Source organism: Carcharodon carcharias, chromosome 7, assembly GCF_017639515.1.
Source record: "Carcharodon carcharias isolate sCarCar2 chromosome 7, sCarCar2.pri, whole genome shotgun sequence".
Lineage (NCBI taxonomy): Eukaryota > Metazoa > Chordata > Chondrichthyes > Lamniformes > Lamnidae > Carcharodon > Carcharodon carcharias.
This window is the reverse complement of record NC_054473.1, coordinates 122,570,257-122,586,563: the sequence shown is the minus strand read 5'-3', so window position 1 is coordinate 122,586,563 and position 16,307 is coordinate 122,570,257. Positions and strand designations below refer to the sequence as shown.

Sequence of the window (16,307 nt, the reverse complement as noted above, 5' to 3'; positions counted from 1 at the left end):
CTCCATATCCATGGGATAAAGACTTGGGGGAGATATAGTAGTAGGGTCTGGTACATACAGGGTTATTGTAGGACTGAGTACAGTACCGCCCACACCGTGATGTAAGAAGGCACGTGACCCAGAGCTCAGGATCAGTCTATAGATGGACAGGGAAGTGTAAAGACCTAGGAATCAGCTCCATACATGTACCCTCTACTGTATAGATGCGCATACAGCGGGAGGTGGTGGCATAGTGGTATTGGTCACTGGCCTATTACTTCACAGACCCAGGGTGTTGCTCTGGGGACCTGGGTTCGATTGCCACCACAGCAGATGGTGAAATTTGAATTCAATAAAAACCTGGAATTAAAAATCTGATGATGACCATGAAACCATTGCTGATTGTCATAAAAACCCATCTGGTTCACTAATGTTGTTCAGGGAAGGAATTATGATGTTCTTATTTGGTCTGGCCAAGAGTCTGGTTGACTCTTAACTGCCCTCTGAACAGGGGCAATTAGGGATGGGCAATAAAGTCAGCAACTCCCACGACCCATGAATTAAATAAAAAACTAAGTTATAATTTGTTAATAAAGACTTACTGTAAATATACTCAAGGCTACGAAGCCTATTTCATGCTGTCCGAAGCAGGGTACTTCAGCCTGTACGTTTGGGGGCCAAGGCTCAGGCAACACTGCCCCTCTCTCAAATGACTGCCTGCCCACCTCAATGTATTCACAGAGAAGCGTGCTGCAGACACTCTACTCTGGGACAAAGTTCTGTAACACAAAGGGTTATTGGAGCGAGAGCCCAAGTCTGTGCAGCCATTTGTTTTCAGAGTCAGGGTACATTCTGGGTGGTGTAGTCCATCCTTGGTCACGTTCCGCCTTCCTGGGATATAGAAATATTCTCCTTCTCTAACATGTCATTATTTTATTCTGTTACCATTCGATTCAGATTTATTATATGCCCAGGAAAATACAATGGGCTGGAGCCTCGTCATCTCTCAGGAAAACTTCCTCTCAGACAATGCATATTATTTTTATTGGAGAGAGTTGCCTCAACCAGCTTTGGTGTATGAAGATTGTTGGAGGCACATACACACTTAAAGAGGGAAAAATTATCGATGACTGCCCACTGCAACTGTGTTGCTTTGAGTTGAGCTGCTGCCCTATCGAGGTATATATTCCCCTGATCCCTTTCATGGGATTTGATGTGCAGCTGATCTTTGATAACCTTGTTTTGACCTGTTTAAAAGGCAATGTTGTGTAACAAGTAACAAACTTTAATTATTCTGTAAACCCACTCGGGCCATTAGGTAAGAGACCTCCAGATTAGTTTAAACATTGGAAATGCTGGTTTAACTGGCCAAAGGCTCTATGATCATTCCTGTTCAGGGATATATGTCATTTTCAGCATTGTCCTGAAGTGTGTTGGGCTCTGTGCATGCAATGAAACAGAATAGGAGCATGTGCAAAATGTAATGACTACTCCATGATTGCAATACAGAAACTTGCTGGTTTCACATTTTACATAAAGAAAGTGTGGTTTTTACAATTTATATCAAATTTAAATGAATTAACACTTGACAAATAAGAAATACAAACCCTAATTTGTGGTAAATAGGACTTTCCACCTATTTGTCACTATGAGAATTGGAAAAGTATTTTCATGTATAATGTTAGAGGGAAGCCAGGTATCTCCTCAAGACTGGGAGCCTAGCACAGCAGCAGGCTGGAAATGAGGGGTAGGTAAGGAAAACATCAGGCATTATTGTACACATAAATAATTTTTTAAAAATGTATTTCTTCTACTATATTTCAGAAATTGATTGTGTTTTGAGACTGACAATGCATTGTAGAAGAATGGTTACCTACCTATTAGGAATTTGATCGTCACATCTCTGTATGAGTTCATTCACTATTCTAGCTGCATCCAAGCATTGTTCAAATTCATTATCATTTAACCAGGCCAACAAATGATCACAACTCTCATTCAGATCTAAATGGAGAAAGAGAGGATAAAATGAAGAGGTCGATACAAATACACTTGGGTCCTTTGAATTCCTCACTGGAGAGCACCCACAGCATGGCCTCAGTGGAAATCAGACCTCCACATGACTCTTATATTTGGGGAATGAAATTTCTTTCTCTGTTCTGTAATAAATTGGTTAATAATTTTGTGAGAATTTCCCTGTTTGAATGAAATGAATCAGTGATGACTTTATTCAAATAGTGAACAGAGGAGGTTCAATCAGACCCATTAATCAGCTTGTTACAAAGAGTGCAGAGAGTAACATTCCCATCATGTTACTATTCTCTTATAATGAATCAAGCTTATCAAATATTCTAACATATTCGAATAATAATTTACTGGGCCTGCTGGAAATCCACGTCCTGACAAAGGGATCATTTGTGCTACTTTATATTGAGATCTACATGGTCACACCCAGAAAATGGAGCATAATAAATGTATACACTGTAACCTCTCCAGTCCAGAATGTTTGGGACCAAGTCATTTCTGGATTTTGGAATTTTCTGGATTATAGACATTAAAATACGTAACCACAAATGTGTGAACTGGAAAGCACTGAAGATATAAATATTTAGCTGAAGCATAAAACAGTGATAAACATTATCAAGCAGAAATTGTCGTTTAAGGGTCTGGTACATACAGAGTTAATGTGGGACTGAGTATAGCATCATCCACACAGTGATGTAAGAAGGTACATGACCCAGAGCTGGGATCCATGTGGTGTTGGACAGAGACATGTAACCACCTAGAATGGAGGTAGTTCCATAGCTTAACCTTTGCTGTATATGTGTATGTAGTTACAAGTAGTTAATGAAGACTTGCTGTTACATACAAAAGACTTCAGAGACTCCTTTAATGGACATGTTCTGTAACCAACCCCATCCCAACAAGTAATAAGAATTGTTTCACTTATCCAAATACTGTATCTCCCATGTTTCCACCACAAAAGTACTGGACTCATTTGATGCTGTGAGTTGCTTGGATACGCTCAAAATATTTCTGGACACCTTGGCCAGAATTTTCCTGCGCCGCCTCCCCCACCCCCAGCGGCGGATTCCCCCACGGCAGGTCCGGCGAGCCATTGAAATCTCCATTCACATTGGTGGGACCGGAAGAACCTGCGGGAACTAGGGGCTGGAAAATTCCAGCCTTTGTGTTTCTGAACAATAGATTTCCAGATTGGAGAGGCTGCAGTTTATTTCATTATTGGTGCCTTCATTTACATATTCAAGACACTTTGGGATCTCAGTCTCTCTTCATCCACTGAAGAATCCTGATTTTCAGTCAGTGAATTTGGATTCCGTTTTTGGAGCTCTGTATTTCCCATGGCATTGTGTGCGAGTAAAGCTAATTAAGATGCAACTCCAAGGATTGTACTAAACTACTGATCATAAATCAGTTAAAAAAGATCTGCAGTCATCCAAAATTGCCCATGGCAGCTCAATCCACCCATGTACTTTGTAAATTTATATGTGAGGCCATGGGTAACCTCTACCATCTGTTAGCAGCAACCATGCTGCTCTCCCAATGGAGCAGATTCATCAGCAGCAGTGAAGGGAATTATAGCTCTTCACTTTGATAGAACAGGATCATTTCAGTACCCCATTGGCATCACTGATCACATTAGACAGTTCACGAACCACTGATGCATCATAAAAGTGACAGTGACCCGAAAAACATATCATTATTTAATTTATTAACTTTTTTTATTCATTTACAGGGTGTGGCATTGCTGGCAAGGCCAGCATTTATTTCCCGTCCCTAATTGCCCTTCAGAAGGTGGCGGTAAGCTGCCTTCTTGAACCGCTGCAGTCCCTGTGGTGTAGATACACCCACAGTGATGTTAGGAAGGGAGTTCCAGGGTTTCGACCTAGTGACAGTGAAGGAACGGTGATATATTTCCAAGTCCAAATGGTGAGTGGCTGGAGGGGGAGTTCCAGGTGGTGGCATTTCCATGTGTCTGTTGCGCTTGTCTTTCTAGATGGTAGCAGTTGTGTGTTAGGAAAGTGCTGTCTAAGGAGGCTTGGTGAGTTTCTGCAGTGCATCTTGTAGTGCATCTTGTAGTGGTACATACTGTTGCCAATGTTTGTCGGTGGTGGAAAGAGTGAATGTTTGTGGAAGTGGTGCCAATCAAGTGGCTGCTTTGTTCTGGATGGTGTCAAGATGCTTGAGTGTAAAATAATTGACCTAAATGGAGTTGGTGTATTTGGTGACCACTTTTGTGCCTTCGGAGACCAGTTTGGCCAGTTTCCCTGGTAGCATGAGGTGGAGAGTGCTCTGGATCTCCCTGGCCGAGATGTGTGGCTCTTGTAGTGAATGAGGTGCGAGGCCTCAGAGGCGATGTGCTTGAAAATGTCGACAATGAAGGAGTTCATAACACTCATGGCCTTGGACGAAATCCTGGTGGAAGGGTTGCCCTGGGTCAGCACCCTGTACACATAAGTGGACTAGCTCTGCTTGTGAGATTGCCTTCACTTCTTGGGTGGTTTCTTGGAGCTGCACTCATTCAAGCAAGTGGCAAGTTTTCCATCACACTCCTGACCTGTGCTTTCTGGATGGTCGACAGGCTTTGGGGAGTCAGGAGGTGAGTTACCCGCCACAGGATTCCTAGCCTCTGGCCTGCTCTTGTAGCTATAGTATTTATATGGCTAGTCCAGTTCAGTTTCAGGCCAATGGTAACCCCCAGGATGTTGGTAGTGGGGGATTCAGTGAGGGTAATGCCATTGATTGTCAAGGAGTGATGGTTAAATCTCTCTTGTTGGAGATGATCATTGCCTGGAACTTGTGCGGTGCAAATGTTACTTTAAGATTTTTGCTTTTTTGTTACTAGTCCTTTAAATTGTTTAATTTGTTTTGTTAATTTACCCCTTTTTTGTTCTTTCGGCATGCTCAAAAGAGTATAAGAGTGACAGATGCATTAATTAGGTGCATGGCAACATGCACCAACTTCACATAGGATCAGTAGTATCAGCAGGACAGGGAGAATGGTTTATTCCACATTTCTGGTTCTCCCAGGCTGCAAGGCTTCATTCATCACTCCCATATCGGCATTGAGGGCTCCAAATGTATTCTACTGATTTAATAAGGGGATTCTGTTCCATTAACAATGGAGGATTTGGAGTCACTGACAGCAGAATATTGATGTAAAAGTCTGTCTTCCTGATTGTACCTACAATAAATTTATTCTGTCAATTCTCTTTGCCCTTTCTCGTGGGAAAGGTAAAATAAAAAAAATGACTTGTTGGTGGCAAGATGCACCCTGCACTGTCGTGATGTAAGTAGCCAATAAGGAAATCTGGTACTATGCTCCCGACTTGTTATGATGAGGCCCACATCAAAGCAGGCACTCTTACTGAGTAAGCTGCATTTGAATTCTCAAACAGCCAGGGCAGGGCTTGAACTCCTTCTCTGGATTATTAATCCACAAGGGTTATGGGCAGCAGGCAGGAAAGTACAGTTTGGACAAGGTCAGGTTAGCCACGATCTTATTGAACGGTGAGCAGGTTTGAGGGGTCATATGGCCTATTTCTGTTCTTATTTCTTATCTTCTAACATTAACATCCCACAACAGAGGGGAGAGGTTAGGGAAGGGATTAAGAATTGCGAAATGTGACCACCAACGCTGGCCATTTGATTGGCCGGCAGCTCTTGGAGGTGGGTCTTCCTCACAGACGGTGGCAGAATGCCTGCCTCAAGCCAATTAACAGCCCGGCAGCTGTTAAAGTGCTGTGGGGTGAGCCGGTCATCGGGGCACAGACCTGGTAATGGGGGGACGGACTCGCTCCTGACTTTTACACTGTGGGCACTGTGGGGCAGGAGTCGCACCCCAGTCTAAAAGTCAGCCCACAATCTGTATCCCGAATCTGCTCCAAAATAGACAGTAATTCAGAGGAGAATCCAACCCAATCCAACTCAAACTAATTAACAGTGAACTGAATCAGTCAAACACCCTGAAATTTAGCTGCTACTTCCCAGCTTCCTGTTGTGCTCTTCAGCCAGAATTGACTTTCCAAAGGCGGGACTTTAACTTCCAAGCACCCCAGAACATGACTCCCGCTTAAGCGGGACTTTTGCCAATGATTCCTTCAATGAGCTGAGCCAAAATTGCTGGTGTAACTCTCTCACATTGGTGCAAATGCAGCACAACGCAACATGTGACAATGAAGGGCCTCTTTCTGTAAACGGTCATGTACCCTGAAATATCATGGCTATTAATTAATATTTGTTATATTATTAAACCAATTGAAAGTTTTCTGTTTAAACTGCTCTTACTTTAGATATACATTTTCCAGAAGTGAGTGACAGATTTTACAAAAACATTTCTTTACCTGTTGAAGAGGGCATGCTGGTTGTTGATTCCTAAAGTGGAAATTTACAACATCAGATAATTTTTCAATGAAATAAATGTTTTTAAAAGCTGAAAGTGAAATATGTTAATTCTATCTTACCAGGGATGTTTCACAAGGGCTGCCTGTCACTGGCGGAGTGACATTGGCATTACTGGAATGATTACTCTGTGTTGTAATTTTAAATGGATCACCACTTGGGACAAAGGCAAAAATGTCCTATAAAGAAACATGATAAAAATATTAGAACAAATGTTCCTAAACCAAAGTCTCCTGTAGCATACATTTGGAGCTAAATAGTTCTGATTGTTGAATTTCTTATCCTTTCACCAACAGGTACAGAACACTGAGGGGGTAATTACCCAGGACAAGTCTTTGCTAAACTCCCATAAATTAACATTTCAGTTATGAAAATAGGTTGAGAGTTTGGGTGAAACTCTGTGACGGGATGTTGGACTGAGTCATCAATTGTGCATCAAGGCTGTGTTTGCTCCCAACGGAACTGCAGGAGGGCATTCAGCAGATGTGCAGTCGCAGCTCCGGTGGGGTCACTGCCAGAGATACCATAGGGAGGCACCTGCATCGAAGAATAGGTCCATCCATAATAGTGAGCAATCTGAAGATATTTTAACAAGTGCAGCATCAAGAAAATGTCTTTGTCACCATGGTTAAGGATTGCAGTTTTTGCAGAATATTGATTGTGATTTGCTTGTCACCCTGCTCACTGCCTCGCTGGCTGCCCTGTGACTGACCCCTCAATGCCTCCCTCTCACTCGCCACCGTGCTACTCACTGTCCACAGGCAGCAAGTGGGGCGCTGAGCAAAGTGACCAAGGGTTGGGAGCAGGGCAGCAAGTGAAGCAGCGAGTGGGGTACTGAGTGAAGGAGACAGGGCCAGTGTGTGGGGTAGTGAGGGGGATAAGCAAGGGGGGCAGTGAGGGGAAGCAAGGGGGGCCACGAGGGGTTGGCGAGGGCGATGGTGAGGGGACAGTGAGGGTGGTGGAGAGGGGCCAGTGAATTGGGTAGTGAGGAGGGCGGAGAGGGGGCAGTGATTGGGACAGCGAGAGGGGAGGAGAAGGGGCATGAATGGGGCAGTGAAGGGGTCAGTGAGCGAGATGACAAAGGGGCGGCATGGGGGCAGTGAGGGGAGCAGAGAATGGGGCAGTGAGGGGTTGAAGAGGGGGGCAGTGAGGGGGACTGGGAGGGGGCAGTGAGTGGGGTGATGAGGGGGCAGCATGGGGGCAGTAAGTGGGTTGGGCAGGCAGCGAGTGGAGTGGTCAGTTGAGCAGTGAGTGGGGCGGCGAGGGGGCAGTGAGTGGGGCGGAGGGGGGGCAGTGAGTGGGGCGGAGAGGGGGCAGTGAGTGGGGCGGAGAGGGGGCAGTGAGTGGGTCAGAGAGGGGGCAGTGAGTGGGGCAGAGAGGGGGCAGTGAGTGTGGTGGCTAAGGGAGTAGTGACTGGGGCAGGGAGGGGGTAGTTGAGGGGGGCACTGAGTGTGGCAACAAAGGGGTAGCATGGGCAGACAGTAAGGGGGAGTTGAGCAGGGCAGAGTGGGGTGGCAAGGGTGCCAGTGAGAACGAGGAAAGGAAGGGCAGTGAGTGAGGTGGTGGGTGGGGTGATGAGGGGAGCAGTAACTGAGGTGGGGAAGCGGTCAGTGAGTGGGGTGGCAAGGTTGGCAGTGAGTGCGGCACTGAGTTGGGCAGTGAGGGAGGTGATGAGAGGGGCAGTGAGTGAGGAAGCGAGAGGGTTGGTGAGGCGGCAGACAGGGGGGCAGTGAGTGGGGCAGTGAGGGAGACAGTGAGTGGGGCAGGGAGGGGGCAGTGAAGATGGTTGGGCCTAGGACACTACTCTGAGGAACTCCTGCAGTGATGTCCTGCAGCTGAGATGATGGATCTCCAACAACCACAACCATCTTCCTTTGAGCTAGATATGACTCCAACCAGTGGAGTTTTCTTCCTGATTCCCATTGACTCCAGTTTTGCTAGGGTTCCTTGATGCCACACTCAGTCAAATGCAGCCTTGTTGTCAAGGGCAGTCACTCTCACCTCACCTTGGGAGTTCAGCTCTTTTGTCCATGACTGAACCAAGGCTGTAATGAGATCAGGAGCTTAGTGGCCCTAGTGGAACTCAAACTGGGGATCAGTGAGCAGGTTATTGCTAAGCAAGTGCTGCTTGATAACACTGTTAAAGACCCCTTCTATTACTTTACTGATGATCGAGAGTAGACTGATGAGGTAGTAATTGGCCACGTTGGATTTGTCCTGCTTTTTGTGTACAGGACATACCTGGACAATTTTCCACATAGCTGGGTAGATGCCAATGTAAATCAATATATAGTTCAATCATATTATGATCCCTGCTACCTAGGGGTGCCTTCACTGTTAGGTTATCAATTAATCCTATCTTGTTGTTCAGTGCCTGGTCTCATACAGCCCACTCTCTGGCTGGCTCCAGAACATGCTGTTCTAAGAAACTATCCCAAAAACATTCTAATGAACTCCTCATCCATGCTACCTTTGCCAATCTGATTTTTCCAGTCTATATGCAGAATAAAATTCCCATGATTATTGCTGTCCCTTTCTGACAAGCTCCCATTATCTCTTCTTTTATACTCTATCCTACTGTGTAGGTACAATTAGGCGGTCTGCACACTACTACCACAAATGATTTCTTGCCTTTATCATTTCTCACCTCAATCCGAACCGTTTCTACATCCTGGTCTCCTGAACATCCCTCTTTAATGTGCCAACACCATCATTAATTAACTCCACTTTTTCCTAGCTCCCTGTCTTTCCTAAATGTCACGTAGCCTTCAATATCGAAGTCGCAATCTATGTCATCCTGTAGCCATGTCTCTGTAATGGCTGTCAGATCTTACTTATTTATTTCTATTTGTGCTATCAGGTCATCTGTTTTATTTCAAATGCTACATGCATTTTAATACAGAGCCTTTAGGTTTGTCCTTTTATTATTTTGGTAGCGCCTAGCCTTATCTGTTGATTTACTCTTGGATTTGTACTCTCTGTCTCTTCCTGTCACGATCTGTTTATCATTTCCCATATTTCTCTTTTGGCTGATCCCTACTCTTTGGTTTACCACATCTTCCCAAATTTGGTCCCTTGTAACTAGTAAGGTAGATAAAGGGGAACCAGTAGATGTTGCATACCTGGATTTCAAAAAGGCATTCATTAAGGTGCCACACAAAAGGGCAATAGGCAAAATAAGGGCTCATGGAATTGGGGGTAATATATTAGCATGAATAGAGGACTGGTTAACAGATAGAAAACAAAGAGTGGGCATAAACAGGGCTTTTTCAAGTTGAAGGGTAGTGAATAGTGGAGTGCTGAAAGGATCAGTGCTGGGGCCTCAACTAGTTATAATCTACATTAATGACTTAGATGAAGAGACAGAGAGTAATGAATCTAAGTTTGCTGATGATACCAAGCTAGGTGGAAAGGTAAGTGGTTAAGTGAGTGAGCAACAAGATGGCAGATGAAGTGTAATATAGGGAAGTCAAAAGTTATTCACTTTGGTCGGAAGAATAAAGATACAGAATACTTTTTAAAAGCTGAGAAACTTATATGTGTTGATGTTCAAAGAGACTTGGGTGTACTCTTACAAGGAACCCTGAAAATTAGCATGCAAGCACAGCAAGCAATTAGGAAGGCAAATGGCATGTTGGCCTTTATCACAAGGGAATAGGAGTACAAGAATAAAGAAGTCTTGCTACAGTTGTACAGGATTTTGGTGAGATTGCATCTGGAGTGCTGCGTGCAGTTTTGGCCTCCACATTTAAGAAAGGGTATACTTGCATTGGAGGTGATACAGTGAAGGTTCACTAAATTGGTCCCTGGGATGACCCAGTGAATAATATAATGACGTAATTAATTAAAACACATTAAGGATGGCAGGACAGGTGATGTATCAGGGCTGCAGCACGTGGGAGCTCCTGGATATCATTATGATCCAGAGCAAACCTGCAATGAGTTTTTGTGGTTCGAGGAACTTTGGCTCAGTGTCATTGAGCTGGAAGCTGAGCTGCAGACTCTGTGATACATCAGGGAGGGAGAAAGCGACCTGAATGCTTGTACCAGGAAGCATTCACACCACTAAGGCTTACCACGGTCTAATGCAAGCCTACCTTCACTAGTTAATACACGTGTTGGGATTGTTACAGTTCCATGCGTTATATTATTAGTCTTATCAGCAACCTCCTAAATAGGGCATGAGCCATTTGCTCATCTTGTAACCTTGATGCTGAAATAGAGTGCATCAAACACATCCTGCCGGATAATAGCCACCCTGATCTGATGATTTCACACTGTATATTGGTCAGAGTCATGAAGAGGCCCAAAGCCTTCACTTTCAGCCCTGAAAAGTGCCCAGTCTACCTTAGATTACCCTGGAAGGGCAAAGTATCTCAACAATTTGAGCATCAGGTGAAGCTAGCTGTTTCATGCTGCTAGTATGCAGTAGCAACACAAGTGGTATTCACCACGAACAAGATGCTGCTGTCAAGCCAAAAAAGACATTCACACAAATCAGTAATGTGATATATGAATTTCAGTGCCAATGTGATGCTAGGTAAGTAGGCTTTATGTCACCAAGACTGGTGGATCGTATCAAACAGCATGTCTTTTCCACCGTTTGCAATGGGCAAGGTACAGCCCTTACCCTATCAGCCTGTGCTTGCAAAACTCATAACACATTTTCCAAAATTAGATGCGATTCTATAATTGGACAACATTTGCTAAATAGTCCTCAGCACGCTAAGAGTTATGCTGACAGTTATGCAAAGAGTTAAGATTGCCAGTCAGGCTCAGGGTGTGGCCCACTTGCGTGTACTGGAAGCTACTGATATATATTAATACACAGAGCCCTGTTCTTTACAGACAGGAAGAACATGTACACACAATGCGCCTGTTTCAGCTCAACAAAATAAGTGACATCCATTCACTGGTTCAGTCCCCAGGGACATGTTGTGATCAATCAATCAAGCTGCCTGGTTTAATATCAAACAATGCTTGGCAATTAACTGTCCGTCACCATCAACTGCTGCATTTTCCATGGCAACGCCTTTTCCAATCAGAGTCTACTTGCCAACCAATCAGCAGATTCTTCTCAAACAATATAAATATGTTGTTCCCTCTGACATTGGTATTTTTTTTGCAAATTATCCTCATGAATGCAAGGTGAAAAGATTGACAAAATTAGTCTCTGTTTTAAAATTAAGGTCACCCTTATAGGACAGAATTGAGGGAATTAGGCAAGGGAATTAAAGGTTATCAGGGGTATATGGGATTAAGGAACTCGAAACACAAACAGATCAGCCATGATCTTTTTGAATGGCGGAGCAGGCTCGAGGGGCTGAATGGCTTACTTCTGCTCCTACTTCCTATGTTCGTATGAGGGAGTTGTCCCTATGATGAGAGACTGAGTAAATTGGGCTATATTCTCTAGAATTTCGAAGAGTGAGAGGAGATCTCATTTCAAAGCTGCAAAACTCTGAAGGAGATTGATAGGGTGGATGCTCAAAGGTTGTCTCCACTGGTCGGGAAATCTATAACATGGGGACACAGTCTCAGGATAAAAAGCTGATCATTTAGGACTGAGAAGAGAAGAAATTATTTCACTTAAAGGGTTGTGAATCTTTGGAATTCTCTACCCCAGAGGGTTGTGGATTATCTCTCCATGATCGGCTATGATCATTTTGAAAGGGGGAGAAGATTCAATGGGCTGTGTGGTCTACTCCTGCTCCTGTTTCTTGTGAGTGAAACAGTGTGTAGTGTGTTGGTTCTGCTGCCCCAGGTGGTACCCATCAGTTTCAGTATGAGATTCACTCTCCTCTTGACTTGACTCTGGTGTTCTGGAGGTGTTGCCAGTGGGCCAATGTACAATCAAGAGTGATGCCAAGGTATTTTGTGGTTGGGTCGTGGGCGGGTGGCTGCCCACAGAACTGGACATGGAGGCCTTTCCTTGTCTTTGAGCTGTTTTCAGGTGGAAGCTGAAATGACAGTCTTGGCAGTGTGTGGCCGAAATCTCCGTTTTCTGAAGTAGGCTTTAGACAGGTTACAATGCACTTTGAGTAAGGTACTGGTATGAGAAATAGATGTTGGGATGATATGATAGAAATATTTTTTAAAAATTGAAGGATGGGACAGGGTTGGTAGAAGCCAAATGTTTATAATGGTTGAGGGGCCAAAAATGGGAGATCATACATACAAGATAAATGTAAGATATTTAGAACAGAGAACAGGCAAAGCTGTGTTGTAAGGTTGTCAGGAATTCACTTACAAGGTTAATGGCTGAAGCAGAAGTTAGCTCAAATGGATAAGTAGATAAAGGAAAACAGGTTGAAAGGATATGGGAAGAGTGGAGATGTGATTAGAATTATTTGTTCATGTGGACAGAAACACTAACATGGACAGGTTGGGTCAAATGGCCACATTGTTGTTTCCATCATTTATATGTCTAAGTAAAATGAATTTCTAAATTGAAGGACATTAGTACTTCTGCTATACATTAGAATCACAACAACAACTTATAGCATATTTAAAGGAATAAAATGCCCCAAGTGCTTTGAAGGAGTATTGCCAAACAAAATATAATACTGAGACATTTAAGGTGATATTAGGTCAGATGAACAACAACTTGATCGTGGAATGAATCCTGCTCGACGATACCTAAAATATGGCGTTGAAGAGCTACTCAACGATGGACAAAAAGTACATGGCAATTCTTGCAGGTCGACAATACGTACAGGTCCTAAGTACAACCCCAATTGTTGATGCACTCACTAGAACACTCAAACCGAGCAAGACAAGTGGAAGGTGTGGCCTTCTGCATGCACCAAGGAAATGCCCAGCTTTTTATCAATTCTGCAAAGCACGTGGCAGTAAGGGGCATTGGCAGTGGCAGTGCGCTAGAGCAAAGGCTGATGCAATTACAAAGAGCAGTCCACTGATCCAAACAGACCATACACAACTGGCACCTTCAAGCAATGAGAACGACCATCCGGTATCCAGTCAGAAACGTATACATGAGGTGATTGTCAAGCCAGAAAATGATGATGATGATGATGATGATGATGATGATGATGTGCACGACAAGACACATACAAGACAAATTGAAGGTCAAGCTAGACACAGTGGAGGGTTGTGGGGTCTCAGTCACTGTGCAGTTCAAGAGTGAATTTTGGGAGCTAAAGGCATCAAGGGATATGGGGATAGATGGGGAAGGCGGTGTTGATGTCGCCCGGGCTTGTCTGTCCTTCTCATGTGGGGTGGAGGGGGGGGGCACATTTCAATTTTCCTCACACCCACGGGGAGGGAGGGGGGTGTGGAGCGGGGGGGGCTGATGAGCAAATTTCAGAAAGATAAGGTTTGGAACAACATTAAGTATGAATTTCAAAAAGCAAAAGCTGACGTATGAAAAGAAACAACTTGCTGAGCAAAACAAAAATGTTACAACAACAAACTGGTAATTTTAAAAATGAGTAATAAATAAAGACGACCATTAGAATGTGAAAGAGTGACAGTGTGCGTGTCCAGCTCACTCCCAGTCTCAGGGCACTCACTCACTCACCCTCACCCACTGTGAGAGTGCCTGTTGGTGTGCAGGGGTGAGGATGAATCAGAACCCTGAGACTGGGAGTGAGCCAGAGACAGACTCTACACACACACACGCGCACCTCACCACCCACCCAATCCCTAACCCATTCTCACCCCCCCTCACTCATTCACCCACCCGCACTCTCAAACCCTCACTCACTCACCCACCCACAACCACCCTGACTCATACATCCTCACCCACTCACCCACCCTCACCACTCACCTACCAGCTCACCCATTCTCACTTCCTCACTCACTCACCCACTCTCACTCATCAACCCTCACTCACTTACTCACCCATCCTCACACACCCTCACTCACGTTCACTTACTCAATCAGCTGGGGAGGGGTGAGAGCAGAGGAGAGATCTGAAGCAAGGCCTGTGGCCTAGCAGAGCCAGAACATGGGTGCCCACCGCAGGAGCGCCAAAAGCCGGAAGGGACACGGGGAGAGCCAGGAGGGATGGGGCCTGGAGCTGCGGGAAAAGCATGGTGAGCGGAAGCCCTGCGCACCCCAGAGTCTCTCTCTCTCTCTCTCTCTTTCTCTCCATCTTCTCATCCTCGCAGTTCCTGGTGTTCTCTGCTCCTCCAATCACAGCCTGTTTCTCTCCCCATGTTTGCTGCCGATAGGTTCAATAGTGAGCCTATCAGCAGCAGACCTGGGGAGAGAAACAGGCTGTGATTGAGAGGAGTCGACCCCTGCAGAAATCTTCAAACTCACTGACCCGACTTACTGGCATTTTCAACAAACCATCCTGGGGCCATAGAGGAGCTTTGCAAGCCACAATGCAGCCCACAGGTTGGGACAAGCCTGATGTAGATAGTCAGCCAGGATCTTACTGAATGGCAGAGCAGGCTTGTAGCCTCCTCTTGCTCCTATTTCTTATGTTCTTGCAATCTTACCACAAAATGAACTAAATGTGTGCTCACTCCTGACCATGAGCAGGGGTCTGGTCACCAGCAGCATCTTCCTCATCTACATTCAGTGCTCAGAAGGCCCAGTCCCTAATGGCAAAATCATGCAGATGAATCTGATTCTCTCTCAGTCTTTATGCTGTTGTTAGCTTCACAGCCACAGACAAAGCAATGCCCTGGTGGAAAGAGTTTGCAAGTCAGAATCACACAACTGGTACATCACAGTGACACTGTCAGAGAAAAGGCCGTCCTGTCAGATACGGCCTGTAGGAAAACTCCAAGCAGATCCTGCTGAGTCTATTGACCCTGTGACGTGGATACCTGCGGATCGCTCACTGCATTCAGACAAGCTGCTGCTAAAACTCTCTCTCGGCCTCCATCTTTTTTCTCCTCCATGTCTTCCTGCTCTTCCTCAAAGCACAGAAAGAATGGAATCCCCAGAGAGAAATCCATTATTCCACGATGCAGAGCTCCCATTAAATTCTCAGCAAGTTTCACAAGTATCTGTCAATGCTCAGAAACAGCAGCTTCAAAGCAGTGGAAATGATTCCTAATCAAAATAATGTTGTCGAGTTGCCCTCTTGTGACCTTTCACCTTTCCAATCTGTTACTGCCATTGGTCACCCTATATACTCAGCACTGCCACCTTTTCAGCTGTGGTGATTTGAAGGGACAGCAAGTCCCATTCGCCTATCCCCCCTCTGCTCATTGACCTACATTGGCTCCCAGCCCAGCAACACTTTATAATTTTAAAATACGCACCCTGATATTGGAATTCCTCTCTGACCTTGCCCCTCCATATCTCTGTAACGTTCTGCAGGCCCACAGCCTTCTGAGATCTGTGCTCCTCCAAATCTGCGCTCCAATGCATTCGACTACCTTTTTGACCAAGGTTTTGGTAACCTGTGTCTCAATATTTGGCTCAGAATCAATTTTTTTCTGACCCCATTCTTGTGAAGTAAGTTGTAATATTTTACCACATTAAAGCCGCTGTATAAAGGTAAGTTGTTGTTGTGATGAGTGAGTGGAAAAGCAGGGAAATCTCAGAAATCACTTGGCCATGTTCGTGTTTCAGTGAGATTCAGTGGGAGGCATTTCTGGTGGATCAGGGCACAGTAGAGTCACAGGAGGGATACCAAGGCCAGAATTTTCCGGGCCCTCTCGCCAGCGGAATCTTCCAGTCCCGCTGAAGTCAATGGACTTTTGAATGGCTCGTCGCATTTTCCAGCCCCACCCACTCTGTGACAGGGCCGGAAAATTCCACCCCGATTTGTACATTTTATTAAGGCCAGAGTTTCGGGGCCTCTGTCCTTGTTTTGCTCCCAGAAATTCTCAAACCTATCGAAAACTGACATTTTATTTAAGACAATCCAGCCCAGCATTTCCATGGGCTTCTTTAGAAGTTGTGTCGTCCTTAATGACAACGAT

General features: G+C 44.9%; 1 protein-coding gene across 1 annotated transcript in view; it reads right to left on the bottom strand.

The window, feature by feature from the left end:
* Positions 1-1,652: 1,652 nt before the first annotated feature.
* The window catches only part of LOC121280377, a 74,416-nt gene continuing 59,761 nt past the window's right edge, over positions 1,653-16,307 (bottom strand). The window contains exons 10-13 of the mRNA XM_041192321.1: positions 6,462-6,578; positions 6,342-6,372; positions 1,857-1,980; positions 1,653-1,713 (exon numbers count right to left, since the gene is read on the bottom strand). Of these exons, the coding sequence (XP_041048255.1) occupies positions 1,698-1,713; positions 1,857-1,980; positions 6,342-6,372; positions 6,462-6,578 (288 nt within the window). The 3' untranslated portion in view covers positions 1,653-1,697. The remainder of the gene's footprint in view (positions 1,714-1,856; positions 1,981-6,341; positions 6,373-6,461; positions 6,579-16,307) is intronic.